The sequence below is a fragment of the Neofelis nebulosa genome, chromosome 1, assembly GCF_028018385.1.
Source record: "Neofelis nebulosa isolate mNeoNeb1 chromosome 1, mNeoNeb1.pri, whole genome shotgun sequence".
Classification (NCBI taxonomy): Eukaryota; Metazoa; Chordata; class Mammalia; order Carnivora; family Felidae; genus Neofelis; species Neofelis nebulosa.
Window position 1 is genome coordinate 164,671,879 of NC_080782.1, and position 22,786 is coordinate 164,694,664.

Sequence of the window (22,786 nt, forward strand, 5' to 3'; positions counted from 1 at the left end):
CAAGTGAACTGTGGAGGGAAATCCAAATTTGGAGAATGCACGCAGAATAAAGACACACTCGGATTAAGGAAAACTAGGAAGTTCTTGAGGCTGATGGAAATGGAACTAGAAGGAGTGAAGCTATAGAAATGGTAAGTACTGGGATAATAAAAAGATTTTTCTCTACTGAAGTTGTCTGAAGCGTGCATGACAGTTTAAGGCAAAACTTACAACACCTCCTAGGAGAATGTGTTCAATGTATGCAGATATAACGTTTCTGACAACAATTAAGTAGATGTAAAATATGTGACAACTATAAGGAATGTAGATGTAATATATTTATAACTGTGTAGACGTACGTAGATGTAGCACATGTGGTGACTATAAAGTAAAGATCAGCAAAAGAGGTTAAAAGGAACGATACGGTTGACTGCAAATAGAGTGACAGGTGTGTATATATTACAATTGCTAAATCAACTACCAAGAAAACACATACAAAGACATATAGCTGAAATGCCAACAGATAAATTAAAATAGAGAGCTTAAAAATACTCAAATAATCTGAAAGAAAGCATCATTGGGAAACAGAAGAACAAAAACGGTGGTGAGAAACAGAAAAACATAAAATGGACAGAGCAAAATCCAATCACATCCATAATTACATTAAATGTAAATGGTCTGAACACACCAAATAAAATACAAAGACTATCAGACTGGATAAAAATAAATAAGACCCGTCTATATATTGTTTATAAAAATCACAAGTTAAATATAGAGACATAAATAGGCTAAAAGTAAAGGCATGGATTTTCATTGGGATGGTGAGGAGGTTAATAGTTGTGATAATAGTTGCAGAACCCTAAGAGCTTACTAAAAAACCCTGAATTGTATAGTTTAAAGGTGTGAACTGTATGGTATGTGAATTATATCTTAATAAAGCTGTTTAAAAGTAATTAAATGAATGGAAAAACATACCTTGCACACAATGATCAAAAGAATGGTTATTTTAATTTCAGTCAAAGAAGACCTCAGGAAAATGAATATTAATTATCAGAAGTACAAATGATAAACAGATTTATTCATCAGAAAGATGCAATACTCTTCAAGGTCTACACACCTAATGACAAAACTTCCAAAAATATAAGGTAAAAACTGATTAGCCTGAAAGGAAAAGTAGCCAAAATCTCAATTATAGTTGGAGACTCAGGGTGCTCTTCTCTCAGTATTCAGTGGACAGAAAATCAGTCACAATACAGAAGCCCCACACAACACTGTCAATCAACTTGACCCAATAGACATTTCCAGATCACTATATGACAATAGCAGGATACTCCTTTTCATGGAAATTCCACCCAGATAGCGCCTATTCTGGGCCATAGAGTAATTCCTGATAAATTGAAGAGAACTGAAATTATGCAAAGTATATATTCTGAGATCATAATGCAACTAAACTAGAAATAAAAAACCAGAAAGATATCTGGAAAGTCCTCAAATGTTTGGAAGGCAACAACATTAGTTAAAGAGGAAACCCTAAGAGAAATCAGAAAGCATGAATTGAATGAAAATAAAAGCAAAACTATCAGAATTTTCAGAACACAGGTAACATAGCCAGAGATGGGAGTGTACTACATTAAATACTATTAGAAAAAACGGAAGGCATGAAATCAATGTTCTACACTTGCTATTTAAGAAACTAGAAATAGAACAATTATACCCAAAGCAAGCAAAAGGAAGGAAATATTAAAGAGCACAGAAATCAGTGAAGCAGAAAAATAATAGAGAATATCAATACAATCAAAAGCTGTTTTTAAAAGATCAATGAAGTTGACAAACTTCTGGTTAGACTAAGAAAACACTATAACCAGGGGCGCCTGGGTGGCTCAGTCGGTTAAGCATCCGACTTTGGCTCAGGTCATGATCTCACAGTCTGTGGGTTCAAGCCCCGCATCGGGCTCTGTGCTGACAGCTCAGAGCCTGGAGCCTGCTTCCGATTCTGTGTCTCCCTCTCTCTCTGCCCCTCCCCTGCTCATGCTCTGTCTCTCTCTGTCACAAAAATAAATAAAAAACATTTAAAAAAATTAAAAAAAAAAAGAAAACACTATAACCAAAGTGTTTGTCATGCAAGCGACTGACGAGGAATATTATTCAGAATATGTAAAGAATTATTTCAAGTCATCTAGAAACTCATGCAAACCAGTTCCGAAATAGGAAAAGGATATCTTTGGGCTACTAGGTCTGAGGACATATGAAAACGCTCGACGGCAACCAGGGAAATGTAAAACAAAGCCATAATAAGATCTGTTTTACACTTACCACATCATTAAAAAAAATAAAATTAAATTGAAAAATTAAAAAAGAAAGATTAATTAAACCAAGCGACTTTCAGGAAAAAAGGGGGGGGGGAGAAACATTCCCTTTTAGAGGTGTGTTCAAATATTTTGGGGAATTATTGGCAGTAACTCCTATGGTTGAAAATGTGCACCCTCAGAAATGCAGTATTTCCATTTCTAGGGGAAACCTTTGGATTTTTTTCCCCCTAAATTACAAGTTAGGGGCACATTCTATGATCTTCACCGTAGCACTGTTTGTAACAGTAATAATTTGGAAACTTGCTTTTGATCAAGTTTTCCACTCCACTTTGTCAAACTGCAAACATGTTGTTTTTAAGAAATGTCATGAATATATCTATGGAAACCCTCTTTCTGGGAAAAGTTTCAAGTGGAGGAGGCATATTGACACCTACAGTTATGTTTTTAATTAAAAAAATTTTTTTTGGTGTTGAAAGGGAGCTTCTAGAGGCACCAGTAAGGATCTGTGCCAAAGCCCTGGTTGTAGCCCTCTGGCAAATGTTTGTGCATCTAAGTCCGTGCTGCCATATTGTCACTGGACATTCAGTACATCCCTGTGCATCTTTCATAGAGCTCACTGGATTAAGATTCTCAGGACCCCGAGAGACACGTCCAACCACCTTGTGATGATCTGGAGGAAGACAGTCTGGCTGCCAGAGGCACTGCTGTCCCCTGAGGCTGGAGGTGGCAGCAAGGCGAGACCCACCCTTCCCGCTGGTGCCGGGTGTTCCTAAGGCCTTGTCTCTTCCAATGGACTTGCTCTCTCCCGAGCTTGCTGAGGGGAACTTGAATGCAATGTTGTGCTCAGAGCCTGTGAGTGTGTCCCCTGTAATCTCCCTTCCTACTGCCTCCCGCCTACCGCTCCACGTTAAGGCTTTACATTTAACCTTGAGCTAATACTCAGAATGAAACAGCAAATGAGAGCACCATGCATCCAAATGGGGGAAAAAAAACACACCTCAACAACTAGAAAATAATCTGCAAATCAGTTCAGAGTGACACCTTTATGTACACTGTAAAAGCATACGAATCATCCATTTTTACTTACGGACATGATATAATTTATGGGTACATTCATATTAGTAAAAGTGCAAACATGGGGGCGCCTGGGTGGCGCAGTCGGTTAAGCGTCCGACTTCAGCCAGGTCACGATCTCGCGGTCCGTGAGTTCGAGCCCCGCGTCGGGCTCTGGGCTGATGGCTCGGAGCCTGGAGCCTGTTTCCGATTCTGTGTCTCCCTCTCTCTCTGCCCCTCCCCCGTTCATGCTCTGTCTCTCTCTGTCCCAAAAATAAATAAAAAACGTTGAAAAAAAAAATTAAAAAAAAAAAAAAAAAGTGCAAACATGGATGGAGGGTTATGCCCTAATTTCCGGATGGGATTCACCCCGGCGTGGCAGGCGGGGATGGGCTATAGATTTCTCTAAAATATATGGTGCCAGAGCAGATATGGTGAAATGTTACGATTTATTGAAGTTGGGTGTTTTACTCATCACTGTGCTCCCCCCCCCCAAATATATAGTATTCCATAGCAAAATGTTTTTGAAAATCACATACATGCCAGCCACATTTTATCAAAATCCCAGAGAAGTGCTGTGTCATGCTGATTCTGTCTAACCCCCTATATATTTTAGATAGCATCTACTATGTTAGAATCAGAATTGATGTTCAGAATACTGACCTTGAAAAAAAAAAAAAGAACACCAAGATAATATAGCAAACATTGTTTATACGCATATATTGTTATATGGCAGGTTGCAGGCTTGACATGTTACATGTATTTTCTTTAATCAATTTGAAAACTAACTGCTACTTTCTGTACCTACCTGCTAAATAACAGTTATGGGATTTATACCCATAAATTTTGTTTTTTCTTTTTCTTTTTAGTTTTGTTTTTCTTTTTCTTTTAGTTTTTTCTTTTCTTTTAATTTTAAAAATTAAATCTTTTTAAGGGAATATTGCAGTTCCTAAGTTAACTCGAATTTGTTCTCAACCGCATTTTCTCAGATGCAATGTTACTTCCTCCCTCATACAATGGTATTGACTCACTACAGCCTTCCCATCTGTAAGGTGAGCATGCAGAGATATCACAAGACTTTATTTTGCATTCTCCTCATATTTCTTAAAACTGAATGATCTCCTCATTGATAATAGTCAACGTGTTCACTAGAAAAATATGCATTTGACGGGGCGCCTGGGTGGCTCAGTCGGTTGAGCGCCGACTTCGGCTCAGGTCACGATCTTGCGGTCCGTGAGTTCGAGCCCCGCGTCGGGCTCTCTGCTGACAGCTCAGAGCCCGGAGCCTGTTTCAATTCTGTGTCTCCCTCTCTCTGACCCTCCCCATTCATGCTCTGTCTCTCTCTGTCTCAAAAATAAATAAACGTTAAAAAAAAAATTTTTTTTTTTAAAAAAAGAAAAATATGCATTTGAATGCATTTGGGATAGACACAGGGTGCAATTTTATGGAGGAAAAATACAAAATAGGAGATTTGCTTTTGTCTTTTATTTCGCAAGTTTCTCTGTAACTATACAGGATTCTTCCCTTCTCTTTTGAAAATGCTGCCACTCAACTCATACCATCAAATTAATTTACTGCCTTCATTTCTGGCACGTACTATGGAAGTCACGAGGGGTGCGTGCTGATTCCCTGAAACCTCAGCTGTGTGAACGAGCCTCCCATGCTATGTCTCGTCTCGTGTTTGCAGCTTATAAATGAAATACTTATACCTTGCCTTTTGAAACAGTTATCTAATTTCTATTTCCCACCATGTGCTTTAGAATCCTTCCTTAATGATTGAGTGTGTCTACATTTTGTTATTTTATCTAGCACTGTTTCTCTGCCATGATACCTATCAGGCATTCACGTGACAAATACGATGAAATACTGAGAAGGCACTGGCTTTATTTAGTGCCCCCACAAGTCTTCACTTTGTTGATATGTGACATTACAAAAAGGTTTCTTTGCTGGTTCAGTAAAACAAACCACATAACAATTTGTCTCTTGACTGTGGATCAATTGACATTGATTACGTTTCTGCTTTCTTTGGTGGCGGTGGTCTGAGTGGGCTAAATACTAATGAAGCTCTTGGGTGCTGGACTGCCACTCTTTTATCCGAGACCACCAATGATTTCTTACGATGGATATTTGAATATGACAGATATTAATGATAACTTTTTATGCTCTTTAAAAAATCATAACAAAAAGTTTGGTAAATAATATGATAACTGCCCACAATGAAACTCAAAGATCATGAACCACACAATGTCGTCGAGGAGAACAAAACCTGAGAGGAATCAATGGCGAGAAGTGGACGGTGGTAAAGGTAAAATGAAAATGTACATACATAAGGTACGCACAAGTGAAAAAACAAAGTGGCCCATTTGTCAATAGCAAGTGTAGAGCCCTAAACAGGTGTATAAATCGACTTCAGGCTGAGGGCAAGAACTGAGAATTTTATTTTATCCCTTCCCTCCTTGTACCCTCCTGCCTTTGGGTCCCTCCCCCACGGGGTTCATGATTTTGCTCTATTTATAATCCACGGGGTTCCTGTGTCAGGTTACCTGGCCTTCTGAGTCAGCAGAGGATTGCAATCACAGCGAAAAGAGCTAAGTCACTCTGGGTTGGAAGGTGCTCTCAGTGTTTCCCTCACTGCTGAGTCTCCTACCGCTGCGTTACTTCGGACGGATCTTTTCATGCCAAATGGCACACACTCTTTTAAAAAAGCTACTATACATCTCATAAAATAGCCAGTAGATAAATGGCATATTATTTTTATAAACACCATCTAATTTCAAAACCGACCTGGATCTCTGGGATTGCAGAGTTGAGCGCTGGGAAGTGCCACAAAGCCCCCATCAGGGCCAGCGTGCGGGATTGCAAGGTATCACTCACTCACTGCTGGCTGTGTAAGGTCATGGCTATTCTATTTTGCTCCACAGCAAGGACCTACAGAGCCTTCGCTATAAGGAGCAACAACGAACACAGCCACATTCACGATATGGCTAAGGTCCCAGCTTTCATTATTTTCAAATATTTCAAGGGCAATATATTTTCACTACTTTTTAAAAATTGTTGAAGTTTATTTTTGAGAAAGAGAGAGAGACAGAATGCGAGCAAGGGAGGGGTAGAGAGAGGGGGAGAGGCAGAATCTGAAACAGGCTCCAGGCTCTGAGTTGTCAGCACAGAGCACAACGTGGGGCTCGAACCCACGAAGTGTGAGATCATGACCTGAGCTGAAGTTGGATGCTTACCCGACGGAGCCACCCAGGCGCCCCTATTTTTACTACATTTCTGTGAAGTCATTATGTTTTGCAAAGTGTAAGAAATGTTATGATGGAAAAGAACATAAACTACATTGTCTCTCCTCTGCACCCTGAGGAAAGAGACTACTAGTCTTTGCTGAGGCGCTACCCTCATGAGAAAACATTCCACATCTATATCGGTGTCAGTGAAAATTCTTATTTGCGAGCCATGAAAAGTAATTCTGGACATCTAAACAGGTGGGACCTTCACTGGAAGGTGAGAGAGAGAGACCGGAGCGAGAAGGAAATTGTGTGGCAAGTGGGCAGGAATCCAAGTGGATTCAGTGCCCGGAGGTCATCGTAACACTGCCTAACAGCTGCCCCAGAGGGAAGTCACCTCTGCCACATGTCACCTCCTTGGTGACATCTACTCTTCTCGTCCCTTCCATCATATGTCTCTCACGCCATAATCCACGGTTGACAGATTGGCTGAGCCCCCCTCACACGTATCGTCTACCTCACAAAGGAGGGAAGGAAGGATGAGCCTCTCCCTTTCTGTTTTCATCGTGAGAAATCTCAGCATGTGACTGGCAGCTAAAAAGCCAAGTCATAAATGTCCACCATGGCTATTTAGGTTTTTGTCCTGACCAAAAAGTCTTCAAACTGTGTGAAAAAGTTGGATGACTCCTGCAGTGCTTTTAACGGGTTTTGGTCACGTTCATTCTCAGGAATAGGACATATGATCTTGATATCCATTCAAACCATGCACTCCGAATTTTCCCTATGATCTTTGGCAAATGACCGAATCTGTTTCCTGTTTTCTTTATCTACAATAACGCACATGCATTTTATCTTTCTTAAAGGGATTTCACTAAAATCCTTGATGATGCCAATTAAACTCTAGACCTCCACAAAGAGAAATTCAATTTGTAGTCAACATTTAATTTTACTGCTACATACCCAATCAGTCGAGGGCTGATTTTATAGAATTCTTACCTAATTGCATTAGTAGAAAATTTAAAATGTGATATGCCTGTATGTGTCCATATTTCCTGTGGAATATGTCACACAAGAGTCGTTTTCGCAGAAAGATGTGTGGCCATTAAATGCGCAATTTCACATAACTCTTACAGCTTTTCAACAGCGAGAAACGTGTCCTAGCATGAGAATCCTCACACTTTACAGGGAAGAAAATGAGCCTGGTTTCCTGCTCCCTTGAAGAAAGGCACTGTGAGATGACTGCAAGCCAAGACTGTTTGCATCTGAACAAAAAGTCCCCGCTGACAGGTAGGAATGGACACTAATTCCTCATGATCTTTCCCATCTCTATTTGCTTCTTAGCCGAACCCATGCAAGACCAGGGAAAAAGTTACAGAGAAGCCTGTTTTATGCACCTTCTTTCAAAATTAACCCTTTCTCTATGAACCACGTTATAGTGGGAGCCCCGGAAAGGGTGTCAGGTGGCCGGCATCTGTGCTCTGAAGTGTAGGAGTCAGTCTTCTAATAAAAATCAAACCGGTGTTCCTTACAAGTAGGCTCCCCTGTGAATTCTCTCAGATAAAGCATCTGTAAGGCTTACAAAGTAAAGTCAATACCTCTCTAAGGACCAGAGGGGAGATAGGACGATCCGTTATTGTAGTCTATCAGCATTTTCTTTCTATTTCAGTACCTATACATCAGTGCAAGTGATTTGAACCGACTGCATACTGTAAGATTTATTTTTAAGATTCAAGTTATTGATTTTTCTCACTACCTCACCAGTGTTATTTGGAAAAAATCTCAGCTGATGCCAATAGACTAATCTATATAATGCCAAGTATGCAGAGGAAAACAGATCAGTGGCTGGGTTGTCGACTTTATGGAAGCATCTGGATACTCCACTGAGTTTTTTTAAAAGATTTTGATGTAGATATTTGACATCATCAAAGTGGTACTATAGCTCCATACAAAATAAGAACCCTGTTGCTAAAGCAATAATTTTGACCCTGTTGATAACAAGCTCTTTGATACATTGTTGGGTGTGTTTCACCTTGAAATGCAAAGTCATCTTTTTGAAGATAATGACCAAAAACAGTATTTTAAATATTTTAAAATTCAGCATTAAAAGAACACTAAATTATATGATATAAATCCTTTTTCTTTCTAAACACACTAGTGGTGTCGTTGGTTTTTTTGTTTGCTTTTTTCTTGAAGCGATAATCTTCTTTAGTGTGGTGAACTTTTTAAAGCCAAACACATTAAGCATATACATAAAATCACTGAAACATGTCAAAAACGGCTTTGTGAACTGTAATCTCATTTTGGCTTTATAGTGTCCTGATCATACGATACATTTTCTTTACCTATTTTTTTACGTTTATGCATTTTGAGAGAGAGAGACAGAGAGACAGACAGAGAGAGAGAGAGAGAGAGAGAGAGAGAGGGAGAAAACACAAGTGGGGGATGGGCAGAGAGAGAAAGAGGGAGAATCCCAAGCAGTATCCCTGCGGTCAGTGCACAGCCCGATGTGGGGCTTGATCCCAGGAACTGTGAGATCATGATCTGAGCCGGAATCAAGAGTCGAACGCTTAACCAACTGAGCCACCCGGGTGCCCCTAAAGTAAGCTCTATGCCCACGTGGGGCCTGACCTCACGACCCCAAGATCCAGAGTCATGTGCCCCCATATGCTATATTTTAAATCAATCTGGGCTATGTGGAATTTAGAGGCAGTCAACGAGATAGGATGGCGTGCTGTAACACCACAGGTGCCTCCAGCATTTTATTTCTGTGCGCTTTGCCCTCAGAGTCCTATTTTAGCCGAGGTCAAATGCGGAAACTATGTTAGCATCACTCGGTGGACGTAACATCGTCTTCATCTGACAGTGATTTTTTAAAGACCACAACATAAGTTATGTCTACAATATTCAATTTAAAAGTATTACATTTTGTTTGTTTTGGGCATTCTTCTTCTTCCCCTTCTAACCAGCAGAGAGCTGGAGTCTGCTGACAGAGAGAGAGAGGGATGTTGAGCTGGAGATAACTTAGGGCCGGAGTGAGAGCAACCATGTGGTCTAGTCCAGGAGGAACATACATTCTTGGTCACGCCACACCAAGTCTCTGGTCATAACTTATTGCCAGCTGTCGCTCCAAATGTGAATATCTGAGGGTCCTTACCTGAGTGGTGTGGGTCTCTCTCTGTCTCTGAAACGATGAGGTCGTGAAGGTGCTCACAGAAAATCTGGGGAACCCCTCTTCTTCAGGTAAACCTGTTGAGGTCAACACCAAGTCGAGGTTAAGTTGGGTGTCCTTCCCCCAAATAAAAAAAGCTGTGTACTTACTGCCAAAAAGTCGACTTTTTACATCTCATGGATGGAAATGATGGTCAGCAAATACTCATTGGATAAAAATTTCCTAAGGAAACATGGGAACACAAAATACTGTTGCAATTCCATTAAATAAAAGAGGCAGGATGTTGAAAAAAGCAATGAAGGGATGGTGAGGAAATGTTCCATAATGGCACAAAGTGAGCAGAGAAGTACTGTAGGGGAAACTGAGGATAGTTTGGTGAAGCAGGGACAGCAGTGGGAGGAGCCTAAGGGCCTCAGAGAGTGAACGGGTACCTTGGGCCACTACAGTGGAAAGTTGGCATCTCATTTGGGCCGCAGGGAGGCGAAGAGGGGAGTGGAGGACAGACCAGACATTATCGAGTCTACGTGTCACACGAACTCCATTGGCTAGCGTTCACACACAATGGGGAGGAAGGGGTTGGTGGACTCCTATGAGGAAAAGGCCACGGTAGCTGCCCACCCCCAGCAGACCAATTCATCACCAGCCTTGCAGGACAAATAGAGGGTTCAAGGACATGGATAGCCCCCACTGAAATACTACAGAAGTCCCCATAGGCACCAAAGGATTTTATCAGTGATCCCTCACGATAGAAACAGGGTTTCTCCACCTCAGCGCAGCTGGCGCTTTGGGCTGGAAGTTTCTCTGTTGTGGGGCTGCCCTGTGCACTGTGGGGTGGTTAGCAGCATCTCTGGTCTCTGCCCTATGTGGTAGTAACACCTCACAACTGAGAGAGCCAAAAAATGTCCCCCTGGTGGCAAAACCACCGCTGACTCAGCACCAACAGGAGACAGGGGTTGAGAGTCACCACAAGTGACTTGTTCATAAAGATAAAAGCAAAAATGAACAACTGGGACCTCATGAAGATAAAAGGCTTCTGCACTGCAAAGGAAACAATCAACAAAACTAAAAGGCAACCGAAAGAATGGGAAAACGTGTTTGCAAATGACATATCAGACAAAGGGCTAGTATCCAAAATTTATAAAGAACTCACCAAACTCCACACCCAAAAAACAAATAATCCAGTGAAGAAATGGGCAGAAGACATGAATAGACACTTCTCTAAAGAAGACATCCAGATAGCCAATAGGCACATGAAAAGATGCTCAATGTCACTCCTTATCAGGGAAATACAAATCAAAGCCAGACTCAGATACCACCTCACACTAGTCAGAGTGGCTAAAATGAACAAATCAGGAGACTATAGATGCTGGCAAGGATGTGGAGAAACAGGAACCCTCTTGCACTCTTGGTGGGAATGCAAACTGGTGCAGACACTCTGGAAAACAGTGTGGAGGTTCCTCAAAAAATTAAAAATAGATCTACCCTATGACCCAGCAATAGCACTGCTAAGAATTTATCCAAGGGATACAGGAGTGTGGATGCATAGGGGCACTTGTACCCCAGTGTTTATAACAGCACTTTCAACAATAGCCAAATTATGGAAAGAGCCTAAATGTCCAACTGACAAATGGAAAAAGAAGATGTGGTTTATATACACAATGGAATACTACTTGGCAATGAGAAAGAATGACCATTTGCAGCAACATGGATAGAACTAGAAGGCATTACGCTAAGTGAAATAAGTCAGGCAGAGAAAGACAGACACCATATGTTTTCACTCTTATGTGGATCCTGAGAAACTTAACAGAAGACCATGGGGGAGGGGAAGGAAAAAAAAAGTTGGAGAGGGAGGGAGCCAAACCATAAAAGACTCTTTAAAACTGAGAACAAACTGAGGGTTGATGGGGGGTGGGAGGGAGGGGAAAGTGGGTGATGGGCATTGAGGAGGGCACCTGTTGGGATGAGCACTGGGTGTTGCATGGAAACCAATTTGACAATAAATTTCATATTAAAAAAAAAAAGATGGAAACATGAAAAGAAGAAAATTACCTGACGGAATGAGCTCAATCCAGGGGCCTTAAATTATGAAGTGATAGCTGCTCTTCTCTAAAATTGTAATTAACTAGTATGGTATAATTGATCAGACATATACAGGCTTCCCAAATTCAAGATCATTAGGAAATCACTGCACGCCTTTTCAGATCAGGAGTGAGTGAGCTCCCCAGGAAGTCCACAGAACCCTATCAGCACATAACAAGCCCCCCTACCCCCAGTCAATCTTCCTGTTACAGATACAAAGGCCTTGGCATGGAAAGGTTAGCTTCATCGACACCAGGCACACTGGGGCCAGCACCTGGAAAGGGACAGGCCTACACATGGAAGTCATGGGGCAAGATGGGCCCTGGCCACAAGCAACAGCAATGTCTGAAGTTGGCCAGGGGAAATTATATTAGAGACTGGCATAGCAGGTGTGGGAAAGGGGCCAATCAATCAGTGTTTGAGTGATCTGGAAACTAAACCAGGAGGGAGGAATGATGGACATCTGAGATCAGTCACAAATTGGAATCCCAGGCATCCAAATAAGCAGGGAGTCAGCAAAAACTGGGTGTCCAGGCAGGAAGGCACAGCCGAGTCTGGGATTCATGTGTATCAGGAGTGTCAGAGGTGTGGGGGCTGGTGGGGGAAACAGAGAGCTTACTGACGAGCAAGGACAGACGTCCACCTTCTGGAGCACTGGGTTCCAGGAATTGGACGGTGGGGGAGAAAGCTGTCATCCATTTTCCAAAACTAAATTATAAATCAGAAGTTTACGCCCCAAATAAAACAGAAACTCAGTGTGCCGAGGATACAGACTCAGAGCCAAATCAATAGCATAATGTGCTATATATCACGTCATAAAGAAAGTTAAGAAGTATTTGTGGTCATTGTCTGAGTAAGGCACTGGGAAATACAATGACTAAAGGAAAGTCCTGCCATTGCACAGGAGTGGCCTTCCAGCAGAACACACGGCAGGGTGATTTGTGGGTTAGTCAGCATCCTGGAGAGAGCAGGGGTGAATTCTGATGGAGGGGATTAGGGGAATGTGATGGTGGGGACGCCAAAGGGTCTGGGCATTCCGGGATGAGAAGGCTCCGAATGGTCAAGAAGGTGAGATGGGCCTCCTTGGGAGAGCTCCAGGGAAGAAGTTCCAGATGGTTCCATGTCTCAAGAAAGGACCACTGAGAGGGTGCGGCCAGCGGGGGCCCCTGCAGAATGTGCTGGAAGGTAGAGAGATCAAGGGCAAGCACTTCACATGCCATCTCACAGACGTCTGACAGTAGCCTGTAAGCCACGGACAACACTGTGGGTTTCCAGAGGGGATGAGATGTGACGCCATTTTACCTGAGTGGTGACTGAAGAGGCATTTCTTACCTGTTGACTAAAGAAATCACTGATCCCAGAACCTGTGGCAGGGTCACCAGGGTAGGGACAGAGGGTGTCAATGTGGGGCAGGTGAATGTGTGGGGACCCTGGTGTGGAGGGGGGTGGTCAGGGAGAAGAAAGCAGTGCTGGAAAGCTTGCCGTGGATGGTATCTCCTCCCCTTGGGCAGGTGCAGATTGGGGGAAGAGCTGAGACTGACCAGCCTGGGGTGCAGAAAACCCTGCCTGGATGTCTGTAGCAAACAGGTGGGAGAACCCCACTTGGGCCAATATGCCCAGCAAGTGGAAGCAGCAGATAAAGTAATAGCCAGGCAGCCCTGGAGGTGCAGAGGATGTTAGAAGGCAGAGTTCTGTTCCGCTTTGTTTTTGACCCAAAAGATTTCTATCTTATTGTCATATCGGAAGCAGCACGTGTTAAAGGCAAATAATCTAACAGTGACACCAGAAGAAAAAAAAAATGTGGAGGAAACATGTATTACTATCTCTATTTGAACATTTAAAAATAAACATATGCCAAAAATCATAAAAATTTATACATATAAAATATTTTACATAAATTTTACATATAAATATAAAATATTAAAAAATGAAAAAGAATACAGAATATTTAAATACACTAAATAAAAGGCTCTATTGTTCTTAAAACATCCTACAAATCAAAATAAAGGACCTACTGGCAGATTTTAAAATATGGGAAAAGAATATGTATAGAGAAGAAAGAGAGTATATGGCCCCTAAATGATAAACATGTTCATTTTCATTAAGTACCCAAAGAAATGCACATAAAGGTACAATAACTTAGCCACCTTATTGGTCAAGATAACAAATATTTCAAAACTTTTTGTTACTGAAATTTCATACACATATAAGAGTCAAGAGAATACGCAAGGAAAGTCCACGTGCCCATGACCAAGCTTTGGGATGTTCGTTATTTCAATTTTGTTTCATTTACTTCTCATTAGCTTTGAAAAAAAGAAAGAAAAGAAAAGATGTAGCAATTGTGTCATTTCACCTGTCAGCTAGCCAAAGACCCCAGAAAAGGCCCCAAGTCTTGGGGTAAAGAATTCTACTGTGTTCCTACCAAGTTAAAGGTTCTTGATCAGTGTTGGGGGACATTGAAGGTCAATCTGGAACCTTTATTTGTCGACTTCCATTGAAGGCTTCTACCACAGACAATTGCTCGCACATACTCATGAACGTGCTTTCGTTTTCTTGCAGCCACAGCCTTGTCCCCAGACCCCATTCTGTGGTGATAATTCCCAGTGGATGTAGTTCTGTGTCCTCAACACATTCTTACTACAGCGGCAACAGTGGGCCTCAAAATGCTAAGCATGTCCATTTGATATGAAACCATCCGTTTAAGGAGCCATGCTTGTCCAAATTAGAGCAAGGGCTAAGATCTTCTGAAACTGTCCCTGTCCTACCCCCCAGATACCCAGCTCTTCTGTTCAAAGAAAGCATGCAGAGGCTTCGAGAAGGCATTCCCCACCTACTGATCTGGGCCACGTAATAGATGGCAGCACTCTGTACAACATGCTGTTTGGCACTGGGGCTTGGCAGGGGGCAGTCAGGAAGTCATCAGCCTTGATCCAGGGGCCAGGTAGAGGGAGGAGGCTCCCTGATCCTCTCCCTGAGCAGTGGGTGCTGCTCAGAGTGCTCAGAGCTTTGTCAATTCATCCTTCCCCGGGATGCTCAGGGGAAGTGGTATTTAGGACACTCTCCTCATCATGTGTGGTGTGGATCCAGGCCCTGGACTTCCCTGAGTTTGTAAGGTGATTTTGAAAAGGGGGAGACTCTGCGGCGGTGAAGTCTACGCATAAAACCCTGGGGGTTTATGTAGAGCCTTCTAAGAAGAGAAGAATAGAGCAGGCTGGAGAGGGTGGTGTGGCTCTGAGTCTTAAGTAATGAACCCCTTAGAATCTGCCAGTCACAATCCCTGAGGCTCTGTTGGGACCCAAGTGTGTTTAGTTGATAGCAATATATGATTCTCCTTGTGTGTCCTCCCAGCTTACCAAATACCTCCGATCTCGAAGTCATGATTCTCCTGGTTTTTGTGAAACTGCATGCTGGCGTTCCCGTCTCTGATCATTTATTCCGTATCTCCACGCCTGTCCTTCTCAAAGTATGTTTCTCAAAGCTTGGTACTCCACATGGTTTTGTGGTCAGATTTTCTTCTCGTTTCTCTTTAAAACTTTTCCTCTGATGCTGCAAATGATCCCCATTTCTCCAGCTCCCGTGAAAATCCTGCCTTCCCTATCTTTCCTTCCTGGAGCTCCCCTTAGACTCCCGAATTATCACCAGCATTTATGTCACGACTGTCTACCGCCAGAAGTCCTTCTCATCGCTTGAACTCCAAACCCAACCCACAGGATAAACCTCTCAGAACTCCGTTTCTTCTGTGAAAGAGTGCGCTGTTCTCTCCCTCCTATCCCAGTCCATCCTGGAACATTCTCCTTGGTGTTAATAGGATCAACACACACCTGCTGTTCCCAACCTCGGGTTTTGTTCCACTCTTCACCCTGAGTAACACAATCAGGGAAGTTCCTCCAAAACCGCCAATGTATGGTGCCCCACCCTCTCCAAGCAAAGACCAGTCTTCCAGAGACACTCTTTGAACTGGCATTCAATGCCATCTTATTCACTGACCTATGCCATCAAAGTAGCTCACTCCCATCCCGCCATGGAGATACATTTTCTTCCCTGGAAGGTGTGCCCTTCTAGTCTGAATCTCATTCATTTTGAAAATCCCAATCCTCACCAGGAGCATCTGTAAAATCCTAGCCCTCGTGAATCTCTTCCTCCACGTGGTGGCCACACCAGAGCACTCCTTTTTTGTGTGGTTGACCTGACACATAATGCTAATGCTCCACATATGCTCTGCTTATACCCAAAGAGCACCCCGTGATTCGCTTAGACTCCCCAAGGCTCTGCACGCATTGCACAATGCCTGCATGCAACTGGTGCTTAATAAATGCTTTGTGACTGATGTGCACCTGCCTCTCACTAGGCTTCTTCAGGCCATTCTGTCCTTTATATTATTTTGAATCTTCGAACCCTCCAAGGGATAAAACAGAACCTTTCCTGGAACGCTCCCATCCCGACGTCCATTCATTCCGCCAAAATGATATGCGAGTTTGACTCTATGCATGTGTGTATTGGGGTTGATGTCATTACCATAGATTCTAGCATTATAGACTGTCTGGTCTTGGACAAATTAATTCGTGGCCTTGTGCCTTATCTACATCATGCATTTTCATTTTTATTGGACACATTTTTCGGTGATCATCTAGCTCCAAGAAACCTAAACTTTTCTGATATCTATTAGGTAATGTATATAGAGCACTATTTGGGGTGGCATCATTGTACCAGATCCTCATAACAATCCCATACGGCAGGTACCTTGATTATCCCCATTTTTAAGATGAGAAAACAGAGGACCAGAAAGATTAAGTAATTTGCTCACAGCCATGGAATCAATGAACCTCAGAGCTGGGGCCTGAGCACAGGCAAACAGGAACAATGCAGCGTTGCCAGGAAAGAACAGTCAGCCTTTGAATCCAGCTGTTTTTAATCGGGGCTTCTTAACTACAGTGGAGGAGATTTAATTAAATGGAGTCCAAATTAGCAATTATTCAATATGACTTCAAAATATTTTTAGCCAGAAGGAGTGGGGCAGGGCTTTCTACATGCCCGAGAAGCTGGCTTTCTTTGCAAAGCTACCTTCTGCTGCTGAAAATAGATAATTGCACAATATTCCAGATTGTCAAGTGAAGGCTTGCTTCCTCTGGCAGTCAGCTTTTGAGTCAGACAACAGTATGAGTTCCAAAGAATCTATACAATTCCCATAAACAAAGTGATGTTGTAAAACGTATATGTGAATGTTTTTCACAGGCTCCAACCAGAGGAGCCCTGCCAGCATTCCACATCTACCTCGAGCAGGGCTGACGAAAAGCCGTTTTTAGATGTTTCCAGAATCACTGGGGTTTGGTGCTCCAGTGGCGCTCGATTCAATACAGAATCTACAAAAAATGCAGAGTTCCAGGTCCCAGAGCGTCCCATCCAGTCTGTCCCCACGGAAAGCCCTTTACACCGCAGATAACCCTTACTGCGCACCGACGATAAACATAACGCAAATAAAAAGAGAGACAGTCCTCACAGAATGATAAATGTAAAATCAAATGTAATGACTGTGTTCTTTAGTTGCCATTTGTTTCCTGATGCCCAGCAATAAAATGTATATTCACTGAGCAGCAAGCAAGCAAATCGTACTGAACATAAAATGGCCTGGCTGGAATTTCTTTATGTCTTTATTTCCCCCCACGAAATAAACATCTTTATACTCACAATATTTTGTGTGATACAACGAAAATGTCCTAACACTGAAAACTGTTCTTTAATCTAATGATAAATAACCGCAAGTCCAGGGAATAATTAAGTATACCAAAAAAGATCTAAGTCTGTGTTCACATCAGTAAAAGGATGGCAATTAAAGTAAATGATAGCTATAATTACCCACACATAACTATATTTCAGCAAACGAACAAACAGAGAATTATTTCTGGGAAGCAGAGGTAGCATGCAGATCCTGGCATTCAAGATAAATCATTTCCTAGAAAAATAACACTATTTCTGATTCAATTAGAATTCCAAGTTATTTTAAACATTTATTTCCATCTTGTGCCTTTATTTAGAAAGCACACTGACTATCCCTGGTGAATTAGGAATCGGTACCAGTAACCGCTTTCAGAGCGAGGATGGGTCACACCTATATCAGGCGTGGCACAGGTGTAATATCGGGTCATTTCTTATCATACTGATGGGCAGAAGTTTTCTGACTCCACACCCTGCACAGAACTTACTGGTCCCTGCGTAACATGCAACATGGCCCTGGTTGGTAAGTTCTTACCCAGTGCTAAGCACGGTGCCCGATGCTGTAATGATGATGGGAAGGTGGCAGGAGATGGGACATCCATGGTGTTCACAAAAGTAGAACCACATAAACGTGGCAAGTGGCTTTGAAAGACTGAAATCCCAACTGAAATAATTTTCCTTTTGTGCGTGTGGCTCCTGATTATTTCCAAGGGATCATCAATTAATGACAACTCAGAACTAGCTTTATTTTAAACTCTGGTCCCTATGAGATTTAAGGGGTAGTGTGTTCTAGGGCCTGAACATTTGTCAGATGCTGAAGGTGAGAAGCCCGAGAGCCCTACATATTTAATGTGATATTATTAATTTCAGGCAATGTATTCCAAAAAAATTTCCATCTGGGGCTAGAGGATTTCTTGTCTGTTCCATTGGTTTTTGACTTTACTTTGATTTTTAGAGTAAAACTCACAGATTTTTGTATGAGGTTTTCCAGGATTATTGTCCAAGCCATAACGTTTGGCTTTTGACTCAAGATACAGACAAATTAAATAATTTGGTGACAAGAAGTTTCTATTTTCTCTTTCTTTATGGTAGGATAAACTTCACCCAAGGAGCTAGGGAGAAGGACATTGGGTGAAATTTTAGCAAAAACGAATGAGAATAAGGTCGTCTTTCTTAAATAGATGTGTATTCAGTTTTGGTCATTCTAACATATTTTAAATTCCTTTTTTTTTTTGTTTTTGTTTAGTGGTGATCTTTAAATCCTCCAAAATTGCAAGGAAAACAGGTATTAATTACTTTCTTAATAGGTACGTGTAGTCCTTGTGAAATATACTTCTATTGCATACTTGCTGGCTATTATTGTCATTCAAATTCCATTTTTATTATATTAGGACTATTTAAGTTCAATATAAGGGTATACAATTGTTTTTGTTATCTTTACCTCCTCACAAAGGAATTACTTCTCACATCAGAGATTTCAGAAAGTAACCATCTTAATTTTTTTTTTTAATTTAAAAAATTTTTACTTTATGTATGTATGTATGTATGTATGTATTAATTTATTCAGAGAGAGTGAGTGCATGTGCGGTCGGGGGTGGGGCCAGAGAAAGAGGAAAAGACAGAATCTTAAACAGGATTCACACCCAGTGTGCCTGATGTAGGGCTAAATCTCAGGACCGTGAGATCATGACCTGAGAGGAAATCAAGAGGTGAATGCTTCACAGACTGAGCCACCCTAACTCCCCAGAAATTCACCATCTTAAAAGAAAGATTGTATCTCAAAAAAAAAAAAAAAAAAAAAGGAAGATCGTATCTGTATACGTCCAGCTAAACAGATGCACATAGATGTGAACGTCAAACATTGACATGGGGAGTTTTACAAAGTTCCTCTTTTAATTAAGATGTTGTCTCAAGGGTGGAAAGGTGGGAGATAATCTTGCTGTCTGACAGCTTATTTACTGTAAATCCTGGCAGCCCTAAAGGATGGAGTGCCATGTACTGAACACACGTATGGCTATCTGTAATCAACTCAGACTTGTAGTTGTTGACACAGAGATAGACCACGGTATTCCAAATGGGAGGAGCAGAACAGTAAAACTACATCCATGTATAACTCAAACTTTATAAAAATAAAGCCAAATATACAATGTAGATACACGCATTTGTGTGAAAAAATAAAACTCAACACAGTGGAATAATATACATTTTTGGAGTATTTCTAGGTAATAGGATTGATGGTAGTTTTTATTCTTTATTATTCTTCCCTAAAAGAATTGTTCTTCGCACTGTTCTAAAACATGTATAATTTTCATAACATGCATGAAATTATAAATGCCACATTAATAATATGTTATTTTTAAAAGCTGTGAAATTCAGTCAGGAGACGATGTTTAGAAAGGTCAAAACTGGGGCACCTGGGTGTCTCAGCTGGTTAAGTGTTTGAGTCTTGACTTCAGCTCAGGTCATGATCTCCCGGGATCAGGATCGAGCCCTGCGTTGGGCTCTATGCTGACAGGACAGAGCTTGCTTGGGATTCTGTCTCTCCCTCTTTCTCTGCCCCCTCTCCCCCACGTTGCTTGTGCTGTCCCTCTCTCAAAATAAATAAAGAAACGTTTTTTTTTTTTTTTTTAAAGGCAGGACAATACTTTGGGGTCCCGAGAGCCTGCATCAGTCTTTGCTGAACTTTGGTCTGTTTGCGGTGGCAATACAATTTGGTCAGTGGTTTCCTTTTACTAGCGGTCTTTCTTGCTGGTAGAAAAATCCTTCTGTATTTTACTGATGTAAGATACTTACTGCCACCCCCCACCCCACACCCCCATTGCACCAAAAAGCCTCTGCCTTGTGATCTACCTACTTTTGATCATTATTCATTATCCTTGCTTAATATGGTGGGTGAGATTCCTAAACACATTTGGGTTTTTCTTCTTGCATGTGATTCCAAAGATCTTTTCTCCGAGTGTCAACAGAGAATCCCCACACTGCTCTGGAGACCTTAATGCTCTGTCCCCACCGACTACCTGCCTCTGGTCCCTCCAGGTAACCTGTGACTTGTCACTGCAATGCCCTGCCTGGTTTTCATCCTACACCCGCTGTTCTCCTCCTGCTCTGGACCCTGGCGGAGAGCACACGTGGGAGGGCAATGTACTAGGCCCAGAAGCACCCCCAGCCTCCCTATGTTCTCCTGGACCTAGAGGGACTTCTGACACAGGATGGGGACATCCCTATGGGGGATGCATACAGTCCCTCCCTCCTGGAGCCCCTCCCCCCAGCCCCTCCCTCGTCAAACCCCCTCCTCCTTTCCAGAGTCCCACCCCCCTGGAGCCCCTCCTCCCCAGCACCCCCCTCCCAGAGCCTCTCCTCCCGGAACCCCTCCTCCTCAGAGCCCCTCCCCTATCTCTCAACCTGGATCCCCTCCCCCAGCTCCCCTTCCTAGGAGCCCCTTCTCCCGCAGCCCCTCCTCCCCTGTGCTCAGTGCTCCCATTCTGCAGGTTGTGTTGTGTTGTGTGTCATTCTCCTGCGCTTTTCATGTGCATTTTCTCTAATTACCAATGAAGTTGGGCTCTGAAAAATGTTTGTGCTTATTAATGTCCAAAAACAATTTCCTATTCAATAGTCTTGTTTATAAGTAAACTCTGAATATGAGTCTTCATTAGTTAAATGTGTTGAATACACGTGTATACTTATACACACACACACACACACACACACACACACACACACACAGTTTTTCCCCTTTGTCGTTAGCACTCTTTTGTGGCCTGTGTAAGAAGTTCTTCTTTCTTTTCCTACCTCTGAAGTTAAAAAAAATCATCCTATATTTTCTACTACAAATTTTATTTTATGTTTGACACTTGGATGTCTAATCCACCAGAAATCTTTTGTGTGTAGGGCACCAAGTAGGGGTCAAGTTCACTGTTTTCCTCACATGGGTAGCCATCGATTATCCTTCCCCCAGCGCCCTGCAATGCCAAGTTCGTCATAAATTAAGTGGTTTTTATGCAAGCTGGGAAGCTTTTCTTTATTCCCCCCTTCTTCTGTATCCCTAGTCTCTGGAAGAGTTTGTGTAATATTGGCATTGTTTCGTCCTTTTTAAAATTTTGAGGCAACTCACTGGAAAAGTCATTTGGGCCTAGTGTTTTCCTCATAGAAAAGTGTTCAATTACAAATTCAATTAATTTAATATTTACGTTACCGTTTAGCCTTTTTTATTTTTTTTTGGTCCACTTTGGTTAGTTGTATTTGTTTTTTAGTGTGTCTCCTCATCTAAATCCACAAATTAAAAATAAGTAAGTAAATTCGCAGAACTGTCTTGGCACAAACTGTTTGTACAATACTCAGTATTATTTTTTCATTTCTGTAAGATCTGTGGCAGGCCCCCTCTTTGTCCCCAGAGTTGGCCTTCTGGGTCCCCTTCTTTATTTCCCTGCCACCCTTGCAGGAAACTTGGCAATTTTATTCATGCTGCAAAGATTGTTTTTGTTTGAAAACTTTTGGGTTTGTTATTTGTTACCTATTTGTTATAAATTTCAGTGACACAGTTCTTACCTTTGTCACATCTTTCCTCCTACTTGCTTAGTGTTTAATTTGTGGTTCTGTTTCCAACTTGTTGACATTTAAAAAACCCAATTTTTGGCCTTTCTTCTTTTGTAATGTATGGGTTTAAAGACATACATTTCCACTGATTAAGACATTAGCAGTATCCTGTGCATTCTGTTATGTTTTCATTGGCATTCGTTACAATATTCTGTATTTTCCCTCACATTTAAAAGTTAAGCATCATGTTTTACATGGTTTTCAGAAGTTTTAGGCTTTAAAATATTGTATTAATCAATTCACTTTTTTAAAAAAGTATAGCATGTTTTTTTAAAAATATTTAATGTTTATTTATTTTTAAGAGACAGAGAGAGACAGAGCATGAGTGGGGCAGGGGCAGAAAGAGAGGGAGACAGAATCCGAAGCAGGCTCCAGGCTCTGAGCTGTCAGCACAGAGCCTGACGGAGGGCTCAAACCCATGAACTGGTAGACCATGACCTGAGCTGAAGTCAGATGCTTAACCGACTGAGCCACCCAGGCACCGCAATCAACTCATCTATAATGGAAATTCACATTAAACGGGTCTCTTAAAATTTCATGGATTTCGAGTTTAGTTATTTTCAAAGGTGCTTTTGTGTCTACCATCTACGACCTTTCTATCTGGCCTGTTTTCCAGAAATCTCCGGTTTACCTCTTTTTGGCCAACTTCTGGGTGGACTGGCTTTTAT

The 22,786-nt window shown here is 41.8% G+C and overlaps 1 protein-coding gene across 2 annotated transcripts in view; it reads right to left on the reverse strand.

The window, feature by feature from the left end:
* Nucleotides 1-22,786, reverse strand: part of MYO16 (myosin XVI) — a 616,506-nt gene that overhangs the window by 18,349 nt on the left and 575,371 nt on the right. For both annotated transcript variants that reach the window (XM_058742988.1, XM_058742979.1), the window contains exon 34: nucleotides 9,720-9,811. In XM_058742988.1, the coding sequence (XP_058598971.1) occupies nucleotides 9,720-9,811 (92 nt within the window). The remainder of the gene's footprint in view (nucleotides 1-9,719; nucleotides 9,812-22,786) is intronic.